Here is an 18,421-nt window from a genome sequence, read left to right on the forward strand (position 1 = left end):
GCAAGGCTCCACAAGTTCCTCATCTTAGCTGAAAAGCTATCAGCAAGGATCTACAAAGTGCATGTTGGTGATGTAAATTTGATCACAACCTAAAGTAGAAAGAGGTTCACAAATAGTGCCTATGCAGATACAATGAGCTGAAAAAGACCAAGCCATAAGTTATCTAACCATGATATGATCACAAGCTTAAGCAGAAGGGGGTTCGCAGATAGTGTCTATGCAGATAAAATGAGCAAAAAAGACCAAAGCATAAGTAATCTAAAACCATTTGGTCACAAACCCTAAAGTTTAGTAACAAATTCAAGGGGAAAGGATCAGACAATTGCTGATTGTTAAAAGTATAGCCAAGGGATATAGATAACTAGAAAAGAAAAACAAAAAGGAAACAATAAATTTCAAGAGCATTCAATTTTTTACAGCAGCCAAACCAGAGTGCAAAAATTTTTAGTTTCCCAGTCAAAAACAAAGAAAAAAAAAAAAGATGCTTCAAGCAGAATAATATTTTCTTAACAAAAATGGAAGAATATTCCTACTATATAAAATTTGCTTGAAGCACCTGTCCTGTTTAACTAAATTTCATTAAACATAGTTTTACCCCTTAGCCAGTTGTAACCAAAAAGGATATCCCCAATGCAGTGCTCCTCCCTGTCTTGCAAGAGTCAGGAGAGGGTCATTTTGGCACACAACCTTACTATTGCTTTTGCAACGAAGCTGCTTCCCAACTCAAAACCCAAGACCATCCAGTAACAAACGAGTAACCATACCATTGCCCCAACATTTATTTTTAAATTTTAATGAACAAATCAGGTTTCCAGCTAAATTTCATTAAAGGCAATTATACCCCCAAAATTCATCTTCTCTACTACACAAAAAACGAGATAACATCTTCATTTGTCTGCAGCAGTGTTAAACTGAATTTCTGTTGATCCAGAATTTTTTAATAATTTTTAATGTTTAAAGGCTTATTAATTTTTCTAAAGCAGCTAACAAAATTTCATTTCATACAAGTTGAATCCTCAATTTTGTAAATGAATAAATTAGGATTTCAACTAAATTTTAGTTAAGATAACCACATCCCTGAACTTATCTTACCATATAAAAACAAACATAGAATAACAACACCATGACTCCATCACAAGCATTGAACATTTAAGTTGTCTCCAATGCCCTCTCTATAGGGCTTCTTGGTTGTTGATTGTCTAGTTCAGATATGGAGTCACAAACCAATCACATTAAAGGAAGGGAGATTTGGTCCAAGGATTCAACAATCTTCGTGGGTGGGTTTGCCTTCTTGATTGTTGCATCGACTTGTGTGATTTAGTTTTCTTAATAGTAGTGATTTTTTGTCTTGAATCATACAGGAATTGAGCTTTTTACTGAGATATGCTGGTTGCGATTTACATTTTAATTGATTTTGAATAGTTGGATTAGAACTCAGGTCTTAAATGGATCCAGAGACAGATCTGCCTTTTGTGGCCTGTCGGGCAATCAAATCAGGTATGGATCCTGGAGATATAACCAGTACAGGGCCCAAATCTGATGGTACCAGGCCCAAAAATTTAATTTAATTATAGGAAATCATTACATAAGAAGACTGAGCATTACATTGAGTAGTTTATTAATTTTAACTGTGATTATCTAATGGCAGGGCCAAATCAATACAACATTTGCCTAGTAAGGGTACTTAATTTCTACGATGTCAGGGGCACCATCTGTAATTGGGCTAAACCTCAGTGATGTCATCTGTGATTTACCCTTTTTTTAAAGGTCAAAATGCCAGGAAGGAGGAATAAAACAGGATGAACGGACAAAGGTGTAGTTACATATATTACATACCTCCCATTCTGTTCTTTGCTCAGCAGATACAGATTGAGGGAGCTCTGCATCTGAAATGCGTTGCTCAACGGCTGACAAAAACATTTTCATTGCAAATTGCTCAATATCTGTTGAAATATAGTTAAGGACATAGAGTTTGTTTGCCACCTGTCCAGAGAAATAACAACACATGTTTCAGAAGCCACTAGCATGGTAAAAACATGTATTACAGGTTTTATGTAAAACAAAAAATAACATTTTGTTTAAATAGAAGCCTAATTAACAGGTTGAAAGGCCCACTCAAAAATTCCTAAAATAGTTATAAGTTGGAAGTCATCATACCAGTCGAATAGCTTTTGAACGAATGTCATCATGTGGATGGATAGCACACTGCCATTAACAAAAGCATCAATAAGGAAAATGAGTTGAACACAGACAATGTATGCTGGAACAAAATTCATCAATTTTCATATAGATTTCCCCGAACCAGATATTTTTGCCTCACAGAAACCAAAATGTAAAGGAATTAATGAATACCAGGCTTCAAGATATTAGGAGTAACATAGATATTGACATGTCCATATTTGTAGGTGTCAGTATGGATTGAGATTTTTATATTGGAGGAAAAAAGACAAAAGAAAGGCTATCAACCAGCTTTATGGAAAGAGTGGATGGCACCAGCTGCACAGAAAATGGAGGTTGCTGGAAGAATGTTGATTGTTTTTACAAAATTAAAAGCAAAGCTGCGTGTGTATGTGTGCGTGTAAATATGGGTATATCAATGGGTGTGAGCAAGGCCATAGGGTAGAAAGAGAGAGGGAGTTGGTTATGCTTAGTGAGAAGGATAGGGTTTTATTAGGGAACAAATCCCTGCCAAAGGCTGCCAGAGGGCTGAGATTAGCTAATAAGGAGCTGATTTGGTAGGTGAAATGCAGGGTTAAATTGTAAAAGTGGGTGCTACAGCACAAAGACCAAAATGGCTTTAATAAGTGGAACTTTGAACCCGAAAAGCCCAGGCAGATCATTACATTAATTCCCTTCAGCTTAAGCCCATACAAAGAACAGTCTTGAGCTGATGGGAGGCTTTTAACTTCTCCCCTTGTGTGAGAGCCAGCAAGGTGCAGCAAGATATGAGAGTGGAATTTGAAGAGTAATGATATCAAGTGATAATTAAAATAAATAACTAATAACTATACACCTTCCCAGAAGCATCCTTGTGCTTCTTGGGTTGTTTAGAGACCATTTATTGCATATTTGTAGTATCCCAGCATATATAATTCAAAATTTATTCACAGGAAAAAAAAATGGAAAGTTGCTCCATGGACAGAGTTCATTATACTCTTAAGTCCACGATAACACAGGCTAAGGTACTATGAAAAGACTTTCTTAAAAAACACAGCTATGGTACTATGACACAAACGCTTCCTTAAGTCTATAATGACACAATCTTAGGTATGATGAAGCCTCTCTAGGGTAACAACTAAGGTACTATGACACAAAGGCCTGTCTTTACTTGAGTCTACAATGATGCAAGATAAGGCACAATGAAGAAAGCCGTTCTTAAGTCTTAAGCAACACAAGCTAGGGTACAAAAAGAAAACAAAAGAAAAAAAAAAAAAAAGCTTTTCTTAAGTAGAACGTGAAATGAAACCCTAGGGCATAAAAGGAAAAGTGCAAGAGAGAAAATTGAAGAAGAAAACTTGCACAATTTCTTAATTCTGAAAAATGAATTCAAGAGCTACAGAAACTCAGAGTGAGTTGTATATATATATATATGTATGTATGCACAGCATGCCTCTTCTCTTAACAGAATAACTAACAGCATAACTACTTGAATTTAATACAGCCAAACACAACAACATAACACAATAGAAACAGCAGCAGCTAATTGCTGCTTAAACACCACATGCTTCCACATTCCCCCTCAAATCAGACTCCATATTAGAATCCAAATCTTTGATCCTTGTCCTGCTGGTAGAGTCAATAGAGCTATTGTGCACGGGAGAAAATGTTAGCCCAAGCTTTCCACACAGAAACTGAAACCAATCTGTTGGCAACCCTTTTGTAAGAAAATCAGCTACTTGATGAGTTGTAGGAACATATCTTATCTCTATTTCACCATTCTCCACCTTCTCTTGAACAAAATGCACATCAATCTCAATATGCTTAGTGCGAGCATGAAATTGATAGGAACCCAGCTAGAAAAGAAAATCCAAACTGTAATCAATTAACAATGGCTATCCAAGCTTTCGGTCAAGAACAAGCACAATCTAGGGCATTCGAGAGCCCCATAACTCTCCCAATTCTTCTATCAAAAACAAGCCCCCCTCTCCCTCTTCTTCTCAGCTATTTATACCTCTCCTCTGCCCCTCTCTAACCGAATTCCCTTGCACATGCAAGATTATTCCCTCCGCATATGGATTACAAAACTACCCCCCCATACACACATGCTGGTTGTAACAACCTGCATATGTTAATTCTCTATTCTAACCTTCATGCATGCTGGTCTTTGGTAGGTCCGATACACCGATGGCTTATCATTACTCCCCTCCCACACTTTCACCTTGTCCTCAAGGTGAAAAGTAGGAAATTGTTGCTGAATCGTAGGGCTCCCAAGTGGTCCTGGACCCACTCAGGCTTGGAGTATGTGAATCTTGTCTTCAATTAGCTGGGCAGTCTCCATGATTTGCGATAGACCCGATGGCCGTAACACCCTAACTTCTGTCCTAATTTTTGGCTTCAACTGATTAACAAATGTGCCCTCCAGTATGGCCACTGAAACTTCTCCCACCTGGGCCGCCAAAGTCTCAAAGAGAAGGCGGTATTCCCGCATGGAGTCATTCTGCCTAGGGGCTAACAGCCTCTCCTCCATTGATCCCTCCTGTGAAGATCGAAATTGTTTACTTAGGTGGATCTTTAGATCCTCCCAATTTCGAACTCCCTTTTGCCGAGTATCCCATTGAAACCACACCACAGCCCCTGCTTCGAAACACAGAGTAGCCGACTCGATTTTCTCCTCCTCAGACAGCTGATTGATAGAGAAATATCTTTCGGCTCGGAAAATCCATTCATCCATATTTTTCCCTTCAAAATTCAGCATCTCTAGCCTTCTTCCCCACACTTCCGGCCGCCCATTCCCTCCAATTCCACCCTCAAACTCCCTACCCATTTCGATTCCAGGTGCTCCCTCAGAATTCTGGATAAATTCCGAAGGTCTATCTCCCTCCTTCGCTTTGTTCCTCCTCTCTCGTTCTGGATCCTCCCACTTCGTCCTCAAGTATGCGAACTGGTCCAGCATGATTCCTACCTTCCTTTCCATCGATTGCACCTCCCCTCTTCTGGCGTCGACTCCCTTTTACATCCCCTCCATCTTCTCCGCGATCATATGCTCCAGCCCGATCGACCTCGACACCCTCATCTCGGCTCGGATGACCGGCTTTAATCCGCTGATAAAGTGGCCCTTGACAGACCCCTACTGTCGAAGCGCAAGGAAACCCTCTTCCACCGTGCCTTCCTGCACGAGCCTGAACCTATTCCTCAACATCGCCTTGAGCTCCTTCCAACTCCTCACCTGTCTTTGTCTTTGCTCCCACTGGAACCACGACAGAGCCACTCCTTCAAAGCATAAGGCCGCTGACTCCAACTTCTCCACATCGGACAGCTGGTTCACAATGAAGTAGCGTTCAGCCCTAAAGACCCAACCATCTGGATCATCTCCCTCAAAGATGGGTATTTCCAGGCGTCTCCCACGGTACTGCTGCCTTCCGACACCATCGACCCAGTCGCCCCCTTCACCACTTCTGCCTCCAGCTACCGGCGTTCCCTCCCGTGACAAGGGCCAACCCGCAGGTTGGTCTTCCTCATCTCGCTTCCCCTTCCTCCCTTTCTCCCACTCATCCCATCGCACCATTAATAGGTTGAATCGATCCATCATCCCCGCCATGCTCTTTTCAATATTTTGCACCTTCATGACCTCTGCCATACGCCCCTCCAGCTCACCCACTCTTTCAAAAACAGTCATCCCCATGGATCGATTGCTCTGATACCAAATTGATAGGAACCCAGCTAGAAAATCCAAACTGTAATCAATTAACAATGGTTATCCAAGCTTTCGGTCAAGAACAAGCACAATTCAGGGCATTCGAGAGGCCCTTAACTCTCCCAATTCTTCTATCAAAAACCAGCCCCCCTCTCCCTCTTCTTCTTAGCTATTTATACCTCTCATCTGCCCCTCTCTAACCGAATTCCCTTACACATGCAAGATTATTCCCTCCGCATATGGATTACAAAACTACCCCCCCATACACACATGCTAGTTGTAACAACCTGCATATGTTAATTCTCTATTCTAACCTTCATGCATGCTGGTCTTTGGTAGGTCCGGTACACCAATGGCCTATCAGAAACACAGGATTTTCAACAATGCTCTTAGCAGCCAAATTATCACTCCACACAATAGGTTTAGGAGTAGCACCACAGGGATATCCCAACTCAGAAAACAATGACTTCAGCCATAATAGTCCAGTCACACCCTGTGAAATTGCTCGGTACTCAGCCTCACCAACTGATCTAGCTACCACCATTTGTTTCCTAGAACCCCATACAATCAGATTGCATCTAAAATACACACAAAGCCCACTTGTAGATCTTCTTGTAACCTTACAACCTGCATGATCAGCATTTGTATATACTGATAGGGATAGATCACTTGAAGATGGAGAGAATAATAAACCCAAACCGACAGTTCCTTTAAGATACCTATGTAAACGTTTGCAGGCTGACCAATGTTACATTTTAGGTTCCGATAAGAACTAACATAATCTGTTTATCATAAAAGCAATGTTCAAGTGCGTATACGTCAAATATTGTAGAGAGCCAATAAGAGTCCTATATAATGATGGATTGGAGAAAAAATCACCCTCATCAGTTAAAGAAATACCCAAGGTAATAGGTGTGTCACAAGGTTTACAGTCTTACATAGCTGCCTTCTTCAGTAAATCCAATGTATACTTAGCTTGGGTCAAGTAAATACCACTCTCATCTCTATATGCCTCAAATCCTAGGAAGTAATTGACTGATCCTAAGGTTTTAAGAGCAATGTGAGTGTCCAGATCTTGAATACACATCTTTAGTGCGGTAGAATTTGAACTGGTAATGAGTATATCATCAACATAAACCAAGACAAATAGCACATATTCACCTGTCCTCTTAATAAATAAAGAGGCATCAGAAGTAGCTCTAGAAAAACCCCAATTCTGTAAAGCAGCTCTCAACTTTATATACCAAGCACGAGGAGCTTGCTTAAGACGATATAGGAGCTTTCTTAATTTGCACACATGAGACGGAAATTGGGAGCTCACAAAACCCTCAGGTTGGGACGTAAAAACAACCTACGTCAAGTCACCATTAAGGAATGCATTGTTCACATCCACTCGTTGGATATCCCAACCAAAAGTGACAGCTAGAGAAAACAACCCTAATTGTTGGTGCCTTTACAATCAGGCTAAAGGTTTCTGCATAGTCTATCCCTAGTGTTTGGAGAAAACCTTTGGCTACCAATCGAGCCATGTGCTTAAGAATAGATCCATCAGATTTATACTTGACCAGAAATACCTATTTGCAGCCAATAAGATTCATGTCCTTAAAAAATGAAACAAGGTCCCAAGTGTGATTACATTCCAGGGCTAAGAATTCCTCCTCCATAGCCTGCACCCATCGTGAGTCTAAAAGAGCCTCATGAACTGAACTGGGTTCAAGAGTACTCACTAAGGCATGTGGTGAGGAGATTACAAGTTGTTTAGTCTTAGATCGAGTGAGCATAGGATGAACAGATGGGGCTGAAATCAGTTTTGATCTAGGCAAAGAAATGGGAGCTACAGGTGGCTGAAAAGGAATAGGTTGTGGCTCATGAGTAGGAGCCAAAGGAAGCAAGAGATAAAACATGAGGGTCAATAAAAATGGAGGGTGACAAGGCAAGAGTTAAGGGTTGTGCTACTCGAGGAGAGAGAGAACTTGAAGAAAAAGAAGGAAGAGATTGAAAGATATTAGTAGAGAACCCATTAGAAGATGATTGAGAAACAATAGGAGAAGAAAACGAAGGAAAAGGAAACTTATTAGGATTGAACTGTACATGCCTAGAGACAAACCTTTTTCGATGGATGCAAACACTTGTAGCCAGTTTTGAGAATGACTATATGCAAGAAACACACACTTAACGGAATGGAAATAAAATTTGTGCTTGTTATAGGGTCTAAGGAAAAACAAGAACAACCAAAGGATTGAAGTAAGAAATAATTGGGTGGTTTTCTGTAAAGTAACTCAAATGGGGTATTAAATTGAATTGGAGAAGCTAGTAACAAATTTATGGTATGAACTGCAGTTTGGAAGGCTTCTACCCAAAATTTGAGAGACATATGAGCATGAGCCAATAGAGTTAGGCCCATTTCAACAACATGTCTATGTTTCCTTTCTACAACACCATTTTGTTGGTGAGTATAAGGGCAAGTAAATCGAGGTTGAATACCATGGTTGTGTAAATACGGTAAAAAGGCTTTAAACCCCCCCCCCCCCCCCCCCCCATTGTCAGTTTGTGAAGCTCTAAGTTTGGTTTGATATTAAAGTTCAACAAACTTGTGAAACATAACAAAAGTAACAAGGCATCAGACTTGAGTTTCAAAGGATATAGCCAGGTATATCCAGTGTATGCATCCACAAAAACAATGTAATATATGTACCCTTTGGTAGATAGAACAAGAGATGTTCCCCACAGATCTGAATATACCAATTCTAAAGGTTTGGTTGACTTAATTTCACAATCCGCAAATGGAAGCTGATGCAATTTACCAAGTTTACATGAATCACAAAATGGAAGAACTAAAGGAGAGCAAGAAACATGAATTTTATTCAATATAGATTGCAATACACGAAAAGATGGATGCCCCAATCGTGCATGCCATTGCTGACAGACACTAGCAGTAGTTTGAGCTACATTAACACTACTGGACAGCTCATGACTAAATGAGTTTTGTCTATTACATGTACTCAAAGAAACAAGAAATTTAGAAAAGAAAGTTGGCTCAATGGATTGGACTAAGTGGCTGCGAGCAGCAGGATCAAGTGCTAGAGCTAGCCAGTAAAGTCCATTCTTAAGGTGTAAGTAGCACCAACCCAGAATCCTTATCCTTGACCATACAAGAATTAGAATCAAATTCAATCACAACATTATTATCATGAGTAAGTTGTGAAACGCTAATCAGGTTTTTCTTCATACTAGAACATGAGGTAATGAGATAATAGATGTAGGTTTGGATTGAGTGTACAATTGACTGAAACCAATATTAGATATAGGAAGAGGCTTACCATTGCCAATGGTCACTTTGTCACCACCATTGTATGGAGAATGCAAGGACAAGTTCTTGAGGTTGGAGGTGATGTGGTTTGTTGCACCTGAATCAACAAACCAGGAGGGATTGGAAAGAGGATTTTGAGGTAGGTTTTCTGATAGCTAAGAAAGAGTGCCATAGTGAGTCCCACAAACTGACCCTATTTCACTCATGTAGGCTTCGTTAGAATCACTAAGGGAAGCCATATAAGCACGTGGATTAGTCTGAACAACAACATTAGGTCTTCCAAAACCTTGATTATGTGTTCGTTGGAAGCTTTTATCAAATCTATGATAACATTTGTCTACAAAATGCCCTGGTTCCCACAAAGTTGACAGTAAATTCTTCTTCCAGATGTTCTACCTCTGCCTTGGCCTCCTCTATTGACATAACTACCACCTCGTGAAATACAACCACCTCTATGATTATTGTTAGCATTCGGAGAATTCAAGGTGACATAGGTTTCCTAAAATCGGTTTAGGAAAACTTTCCTAAAACGGTCTTAGAAAACTCTCCTAAGTATACAACTGCTATTCTTTCCTATTGTGTATAGATCTATAGTTTCCTATTGTATAGATTGATTGCTTTCCTTTTTATGTAAATAACTCTTCTATAAAAGAAGAGCCCGTGTAATTGGATCTATGATAGAATAGAAAAGAATTGTTATTCCATTCTTTATATGGTATCAGAGCAATCACAACCCTACAAACCCTAGTGCCTTCATTGCATCCTTCAGCGCCACAGCAACCTTCCAAAACCCTACCTGCATCACATGCATGCTTCCTTTCTTATCGTCGACCTTCTTGTGTTTGATTAAGCTCTCTGCAACATGTCTAAAATGTCTAAAGCAATGGTAACCGAAGAGACCTCACCGGCAGTGGATCAAGTCCCTGAATCCTAGAAGCTGGGCATGGAGCAGTAGCAGGGGAGTTGCCCAATATCCACCTATCCTATTGACTAGATGGAAGAAAATACTTGCAGTGGGCTCAATTGGTAAGGACATTTCTTAAAAGAAGGGGTACGATCGGTCATCTCATTGTCTTTTCGCCAAAGGAAACCGATCCTATGTACCCAAAATGGGATGTTGAGGATTCCCAAATAATGTCTTGGCTGTGGAACGCTATGCTTCCAGAGGTAAGTAGGAATTACATGTTTTTGGGTATTGCTAAGGAGATTTGGGAAGTTGTGAAGCGAACTTACTCAAAAATTCAAGATGCATCAGTCATTTATGAAGTAAAAACTAAAATTAGTGGTTCTAAGCAAGGGGGGCTATCTATCACTGAGTAATATAATCGTATGAATGGTCTTTGGCTAGAGTTAGACCACTACCAGAATATAAAGATGATTTACAGCATGGATGCTGCAACCCTTAACCAAATAGTCGAACGAGATAGGATTTTTGAGTTTTTGGCTAGCCCTAACCCCAAATTTGATCAAGTGAGGGTCCAGCTACTTGGTCGAGAAAAACTTCTCTCTCTTAATGAGGTATTTGTTGTGATAAAAAGTAAAGAAAATAGGAGGCTGGTGATGCTAAGGGAATCTGCCACTAACGGATCAGGAATGGCAGTGAACAAATCAGCAATGGCAGTGAACAAAGGAGAGGGGACACGGCCTAGTTCTGGGCGAATAGAGGCTCAAGCTCGAGCTAATGGAAAAGAGGGACTATGGTGCACTCATTGTAAGAAACCCAGGCATACCCGTGACGCATGCTTCAAGCTTCATGGCAAAGAGGTTGTCCTAAATAGGAGTGGAGGAGGATTCAAGAACCTGGCCGCAAGAAACCAGGTTTATCTATCACACAAGGGGCAAGAGAAGGACCAGACGAGAGTGAAGGCCGAGGTTGACAACAGCTCAGATCTCACTCCATTTAATGTTGAGGAGATCAATAAGTTGAAGTCCTTCCTCAAATCAATCTAAGATGGATCCTGCTCCCTAGCACAATTGGAAATCCCAGATAAATGCACTTATTTTGCATTATGTTCTACCTTAAATACTGATCAGAACGATGTTTGGATCTTAGATTCAGGAGCAACAGACCATATGACTCCTAACCCCCATGTATTTTCCACCTATTAACCTCTCAAGACCACCAAAATTATCACAATTGCTAATGACACGACAGTTCCTATTGCTAGTCATGGCAATGTGGATCTTAGCCCTAATCTCTCCATTAAACCAATCCTTCATGTCCCACACTTATCAGCTAATCTCCTGTCCATTCATCAACTCACTAAAACCTTAAATTGCCAAGCTATTTTTTCACCTAATATGAGTGAGTTTCAAGCACTGAAGACAGGGACGAGAATTGGTGTTGCTAAAGAAAAAGGTGGGTTGTACTACTTTGTAGGGAAGGCTCCTTATCCATCTAGAGACCAGCCACCGGTGGCTTGTTCCTCTCAAACTACAGCGGATCATCACAATATATGGTTGCATCATTACCAACTTGGTCACCCTCCATTTACTCTATTAAAAGTTATTTTTCCTACTTTATTTCATTCTATTGATCCCAATATCTTTCATTGTGGTGTATGCATTATTTCCAAACAGCATTGTGTTCCTTATCCCATGAGTAATAAAATCAATTCTAAATCCTCTGCTCTAATTCATTCTGATGTATGGGGACCTTGTAAACTTCCTAATTATTCTGGGGCTCGGTAGTTTATCTCCTTCATTGATTATTGTACTTGAATGACATGGGTGTTTTTGCTAAAAGATATGGCAATCATAGGAACTCAAATTTTTGTAAGGTGATTACTACTCAATTTGGAACACCTATACAGAAACTTAGAACTGATAATACCCGGGAGTATTTAATCACCATATGCATTAGTTTTTCCAACAAGGAATTGTCCATTAATCTTCTTGTATAGATACTCCATAACAAAATGAAATAGTTGAGAAAAAGATGAGACATCTCCTTAATGTGGCCCGTACCCTACTTCATCATTATAAACTCCCTAAAACGTTTTGGGGGAGGCTATCCTCACTGCTGCCTGCCTTATTAATCAAGAACCCAGTAAGCTCCTTCACCAACAAAGCCCTTCTACTTGTCTAACCACTCATTTTCCAGATTTCAATGTGCATAATCCTCTTCCTCTTAAGAGTGTTTGGGTGTGTATCTTTTGTTCACATATCCAAACAACATCAAGATAAGTTGGATCCAAGGGCACTAAGTGTATTTTCCTAGGGTATTCTCCTATCCAAAAGGGATATAAGTGTTACCATCCTTCTACTCGCAAGTTGTATGTCTCCAAAGATGTTACCTTTGTTGAGTCCCTTCCTTTTTTTGGTTCCTCTCCATCCGGTCCCCAGGGGGAGAGACTTTACTATGGGGACTACAGCTTCGATGACAACTTTGATGATACTCTCTTATCTACCTCCCAGCATACCCCTCACTCCAATTCTACTTCTCTTGATCAAACCAGCCCTTCTACCGCTCAAACAACTCAGCCATCACCAATGCGACCTTCTAATCCTCTCATTGATATGTCCCCTGGCAATCACAAAGACGTGCATGATCAGGCTGAGTTGGGTGAACAAGCAGCTATCAAAAGGTTACCCTCTCCAATTTGGTACAAGGGGTCTCCTTACATCTACAACCAAAGGCAGCCTATCCAAGACACACAGCATACACCACCCTCAGATTCTAGTCCAGGTATGAATCTCACTCAGGATACTTTCTCTTCTGATGGCCCTATCTTTGATGATTTAGACCTACCTATTGCAGTTAGAAAGAGGGTTAGGAGTTGTACACAACATCCCTTAACCAATTTTCTTTCCTATCATTGTCTCCAAAAAAGCATAAGAGTTTCCTAGTTTCCTTAGATTCAATTATGATTCATAAGTCAGTAAATGAGGCATTACAGGATCGAAACTGAAAACAAGCTATGTTGGAGGAAATGAGTGCCCTAAAAAAGAATCATACATGGGATCTTATGTCCAGACCTTAAGGGGATCAATCCGGCGGGGTGTAGATGAATTTTCAATGTAAAATACAAAGCTGATGGCACCCTAGAGAGATATAAAGCCAAGATGGTAGCTAAGGGATACACACAATCTTATGGAGTCAATTATCTTGAGATATTTGCTCCAATTGCAAAAAAGACCACAGCACAAATCCTCCTCTCATTGGCAGCCTATTTTGGATGGAACCTCCAGCAGCTAGATGTAAAAAACGTATTCCTCCATTGGGATTTGGAGGAGGATATATATATGGAATTACCACCAGGGTTCCAAGAAGGGCATGATAGGCAGGTATGTCATCTCAAGAAACCTCTATATGGACTTAAGTAATCTCATAGCGCTTGGTTTGGACGTGTTGTGACATTTGTATTAGATTAGATTAAATGTAAACAAGTTTCTTTATATTGCTGCATGTTTCGTTTCTGTTTTAGTGTTAGATTTAATCTCACTTCTAGAAGGTTTGTTTCTAGAAGGGGCAGCTGACCAATTAGGTTAGTTAGGTCAGTTGGGCATGCGGTTTTATCTTGTAATCCACGCCCCTATATCTTATAAATAGGGGTCATGGGATAGGAAAAAATATCAGAGGTCTTAGCGCACCTATTCTCGAAAAGGTTAGGTGGTGTTCTCTTTGTGTTTCATTTTTGAGTTCTGAATTCGTTTTGTGTTTTGAGTGTTTGTTTTGAGATTTTTGAAAATGCATTCTCTTTGTTATTCTGAGAAACTGTTTCTCAAAATTAAAAATTGAAAAATGTGTTTACTTTGAAATTTTGAGAAAAATTATTTTATGATATTTTATTTAAAAATTTTAATTATTATTTAAATTAAAATAATTTAATGCTAATATACTATTAAATATATTTTAAAATTAGTGAAATATTGCAATATTTTTTTCTCAATTACAACAAAAATACAAACAAGTTGCTTGGTTTTCCCATCTAAGTATAGTATATTTAATATATGCTATTATACTAATATAGTATATTTAATATATACTAATAAATACATTTTGAAATTATTTTTTTCCCAATCTAAAAGTTACTGGAGAAGAAGGTGAATCTGGCTGGAGGAGGCAGCAGATCTTGGCCGATCTGAGTTGCTGGAGAAGCCAGATCGGCGGCAGTGGCTGAGGGACGAACGGCGGTGGCTGAGTTGCTAGAGGAGGCGGTGGCTGAGGACGGACGATGACGGTGGCTGGAAGACGAACAACAGTGGTGGCTGAGGGCGAACAGCGATCGTGGCTGGAGGACGAACCAGGAAGATTGAATGGTCGGGGGGGCGGTTGACGGTGGCTTTCGGCGGTGGCGAGCGACGTCGACGGTGCTCATGGTAGCGACGAAGATGGAGGGTGCGGTCAACAGCCGATGCGAGAGAGAAAAAGGAGAGGAGAGAGAGTGAAAAGAGAAATCTGTGAAGGGTTTTGGGGGCGGGGGGGGGAGCCTCTGCGTTTTCCGTGTTTTCAACTTTTCTGTGTGTTTTCACAGAAAACACCCAAAACAACAAAATGTTGTTTTGGGTTTTCTTTGCAAATTTTTTTCTTGTTTTTGAAAACGTGTTTTTGAAAATAACAAAGAGAACACATTTTCAGTGTTTTGAAAAATTGAAAACAGAAAACAGCCCGAAAACGCCAAACAGAACAGGCCCGTTTCCAATTGTTGTGTTGTATTTGGGATTGAGTGCAAGAGGTAGAGAAAGGCTATGTATAGCTTGTATTCTCTAGGATGCTAATAGCTTTCAGTTTGTGTTTCTCCTCTATGTGTTTCATTATCGGTGTGTTCTTGAGTTGGTAGTAAGCTAGTTGAGTTGAGAGAATCGGTGGAGTGTTGTGAGTTACTCTAACAACTTGGTATCAGAGCCAAGAAGTATTCTTCGGTGATCAAGATTTTCAAGAAATTCAAGGAACCTCGCTCACCTCAAGAAACCGATATGGCGCCATCTACCTCTAGATTTGACATCGAAAAATTCGATGGGTCAAATGACTTCAGTCTATGGAGGATAAAGATGGAAGCGCTCCTCTGTAGTCAAGGACTCGAACGAGCGCTGGAGCAAGAAGCCAAGACAACAAACGCAACCACTGGGAAAGAAGTACCAGTGCTGACTGAGGAATAAGAAACAGCCAAGAAGGAAATCAACAAAAAGGCTTACAATATTCTGATCTTAAGCCTAGGAGATAAAGTACTTCGAGAAGTATCTAAGTGGAAGATTATAACAACATATCCAGCCTTTTATCCCACTATGTGGGGTCGGCTACATGAATTCTAGACTTTCATGTATTTCTATCTTTTGTCATATCTTCATTTAGGCCCATATACTTCATATCAAATTTTAATGTCTCTCTCAAAGTCTTCTCGGGCCTGCCTCTGTCTCTTTTTTTGACTAATTATTCCATTTCATCAACTCTCCTCATATGAGCGTCTCTTGGTCTTCTTCTCACATGACCAAACCATCTTAGTCTAGTCTCTCTCATCTTCTCCTGGATTGGCACTACTCCTACCTTATTACGAATAACCTCATTTCTAATTTTATCTTTTCTTGTATGGCCGCACATCTATCCTAACATTCTCATCTCCGCTACGCTCGTCTTTTGCTCATGCTGATATTTAACTGCCCAACATTCTGAGCCATACAACAGGGCTGATCTTATAGCTGTCCTATAGAATTTTCCTTTCAATTTTAATGGGATTTTACTATCACATAACACCCCCGATTCATTTCTCCATTTTAGCCAACCTGCTCTAATTCTATGCATGACATCCTCGTGAATTTCTCCATCTTTTTGAATCACTGATCCCAAATATCGAAAATGGTCTTTTCTTTGTAAGATTTGGTCTTCCAATTTTATTATAACATCCTTTACTCTTGCATTCTTACTAAATTTGCATTCCATATATTTTGTTTTTCTTCTACTTAATTTAAATCCCTTAGATTCTAAATTGTTTCTCCACAATTCAAGCTTAGTGTTCACTCCTTCTTTTGTTTCATCTACCAACACTATGTCATCTGCAAATAGCATACACCATGGCACCTCTGTCTGAATGTGTTATAGTTAGTTCATCCATTACTAAAGCAAATAAGTATGGACTTAGTGCAGAACCTTGATGCAGTCCCATTGTAATTTGAAATGGTTCAGTATCCCCTCCGCATGTTCTGACTCTTGTTTCTACATCGCGATACATGTCCTTAAGGGCTTGTATATAGGTTATTTGGACTCTTTTCTTCTCTAAAACCCTCCATAATACTTCTCTAGGGACCCTATCATAGGCCTTTCTAGATCGATAAACACCATATGCAGATCCTTCTGCTGATCCCGATACCTTTCCATTAGACGCCTCAATAGGTATATAGCTTCCATTGTTGACCTACCAGGCATGAAACCAAACTAATTTTCAGAGACATTTGTTTCTTTTTTGAGCATTTGCTCTATTACTCTCTCCCAGAGTTTCATGGTATCACTAATTAACTTAATTCCTCTGTAATTTTCATAGTTTTGAACATCTCCTTTGTTCTTGTATATAGGAACCGACGTACTCTTCCTCCACTCATCTGGCATCTTTTTTATTTAAGGATCGCGTTAAATAATTTCGTTAGCCAGGAAATGCCCTCTTCTCCCATGCATTTTCATGCTTCTATTGGTATATTATCTAGTCCCACCACCTTATGATTTTTCATCTTTTTAATGCTTGTCTTATTTCATTTAAACTTATGCGTCGATAAAATGTATAGCTCACGTTCCTTTCGGAGTTACTAAGATGTCCTAACCTAACTCTTGCGTCCCCACCATCATTGAATAATTTTGTGAAATACTCCTTCCATCTCTCCTTAATCGCTCCCTCATTCACTAATACATTTTGATTTTCATCTTTTATGCATTTCACTTGGTTTAGATCCCTTGTTTTTCTTTCTATTGTTTTAGCTAATTTATATATATCTCTTTCTCCATCTTTTGTATCAAGTCGTTTATATAGAATCTCATATGGCTTTGACCTTGTTTCACTAACAGCTCTTTTTGCTGTCTTTTTTGCTTTTTTATAATTTTTTAGGCTTTCTTCATTGTTGCACTGATATACAGCCTTATAGCAAGTTTTCTTATTTCTAATTTTCAATTGTACCTCTTCCTTCCACCACCAAGACTCCTTAAGGTTTGAGACTCTGCCATTTGTCTCTTCAAGGACTACCTTTGTCGTGCTTCTCAAGGCAATAGCCATTTACCTCCACATTTGGTTTGCCTGTCCTTCTCCATTCTATTCTCTTCTACCCCTTAGTTTTTCTTTGAAGATTAGTTGTTTCTCCCCTTTTAAATCCCACCACTTAATTCTCGGATTTTGTTTTATGTGATTTTTTCTCTTCCAATTTCTGACTTGGACGTCAAGTACCAAAAGTGGAAGACTGCAGCAGAAATTTGGAAGAAACTTGAAGATCTCTACCTCCAAAGAACGTTGTCCAGACGTCTTTTCTTAAAAGCCAAGTTTTTTAATTTCAAAATGAAAGAACCCCAGAAATTGCATGACCATATAGATGATTTTAATAAACTGTGCCTAGACTTAGAAAACATAGGAGTGAAGTATGAAGAGGAGGATAAGACCTTAGTTCTGTTATACTCTCTACCTAAGTCCTATGAGAATTTTGTAGACATCCTTCAACATGGGTAGAGATAAGCTCTCATTAGAAGATGTCATAGGTGCTTTAAATTCAAAAGAACTTAGGTTTAAAATGAATGAGAAAACCTCTCTTGGGGATGCCTTATCAGTCAGGTCAAGAAGCACTAAGAAAGATCATAAAAGTAGGGGTAAATCAAGGTCTAATTCTAGAAATGGGAAAGGCCCTATAAAATGTTACTATTGCCAGCAAGAAGGCCACAATAAACGACTATGCCCAAAGAGAAAGAAAGACTTAGCAGATAAAGAAAAATCAACAAATGGAGGAGCCAACTATTGTGACTCCGGTTATGATAGTTCGGAAGCCCTAATTGTTAGTGAATGTTCAGACAATCTAGAGTAGGTCCTAGACTCTGGCTGCTCGTTTCACATGACCCCAAGAAAGCAGTGGCTACAAAACTTCAGGGAAATTAATGGTGGAAAGGTCTTGCTTGGCAATGACCATGAATGTAAGGTTCAAGGAGTAGGAGATATTAGGTTAAAACTTCATGATGGCTCCATAAGAACCCTCACATCAATGAGGTATGTCCCTGATTTGAAGAGAAACTTGGAGAGCTAGACATAAATGGTTTTAAGTTTAAAGGTGATGGTGCATCATTTCAGATTTCA

General features: G+C 39.6%; 1 protein-coding gene across 3 annotated transcripts in view; it reads right to left on the reverse strand.

Moving 5' to 3' along the window:
* Positions 1-18,421, reverse strand: part of LOC127808772 (uncharacterized) — an 82,701-nt gene that overhangs the window by 10,429 nt on the left and 53,851 nt on the right. For all 3 annotated transcript variants that reach the window (XM_052347379.1, XM_052347380.1, XM_052347381.1), the window contains 2 exons: positions 2,158-2,205; positions 1,837-1,983 (listed from right to left, as the gene is read on the reverse strand). In XM_052347379.1, the coding sequence (XP_052203339.1) occupies positions 1,837-1,983; positions 2,158-2,205 (195 nt within the window). The remainder of the gene's footprint in view (positions 1-1,836; positions 1,984-2,157; positions 2,206-18,421) is intronic.

Source organism: Diospyros lotus, chromosome 8 (assembly GCF_014633365.1).
Source record: "Diospyros lotus cultivar Yz01 chromosome 8, ASM1463336v1, whole genome shotgun sequence".
NCBI classification, from domain to species: Eukaryota; Viridiplantae; Streptophyta; class Magnoliopsida; order Ericales; family Ebenaceae; genus Diospyros; species Diospyros lotus.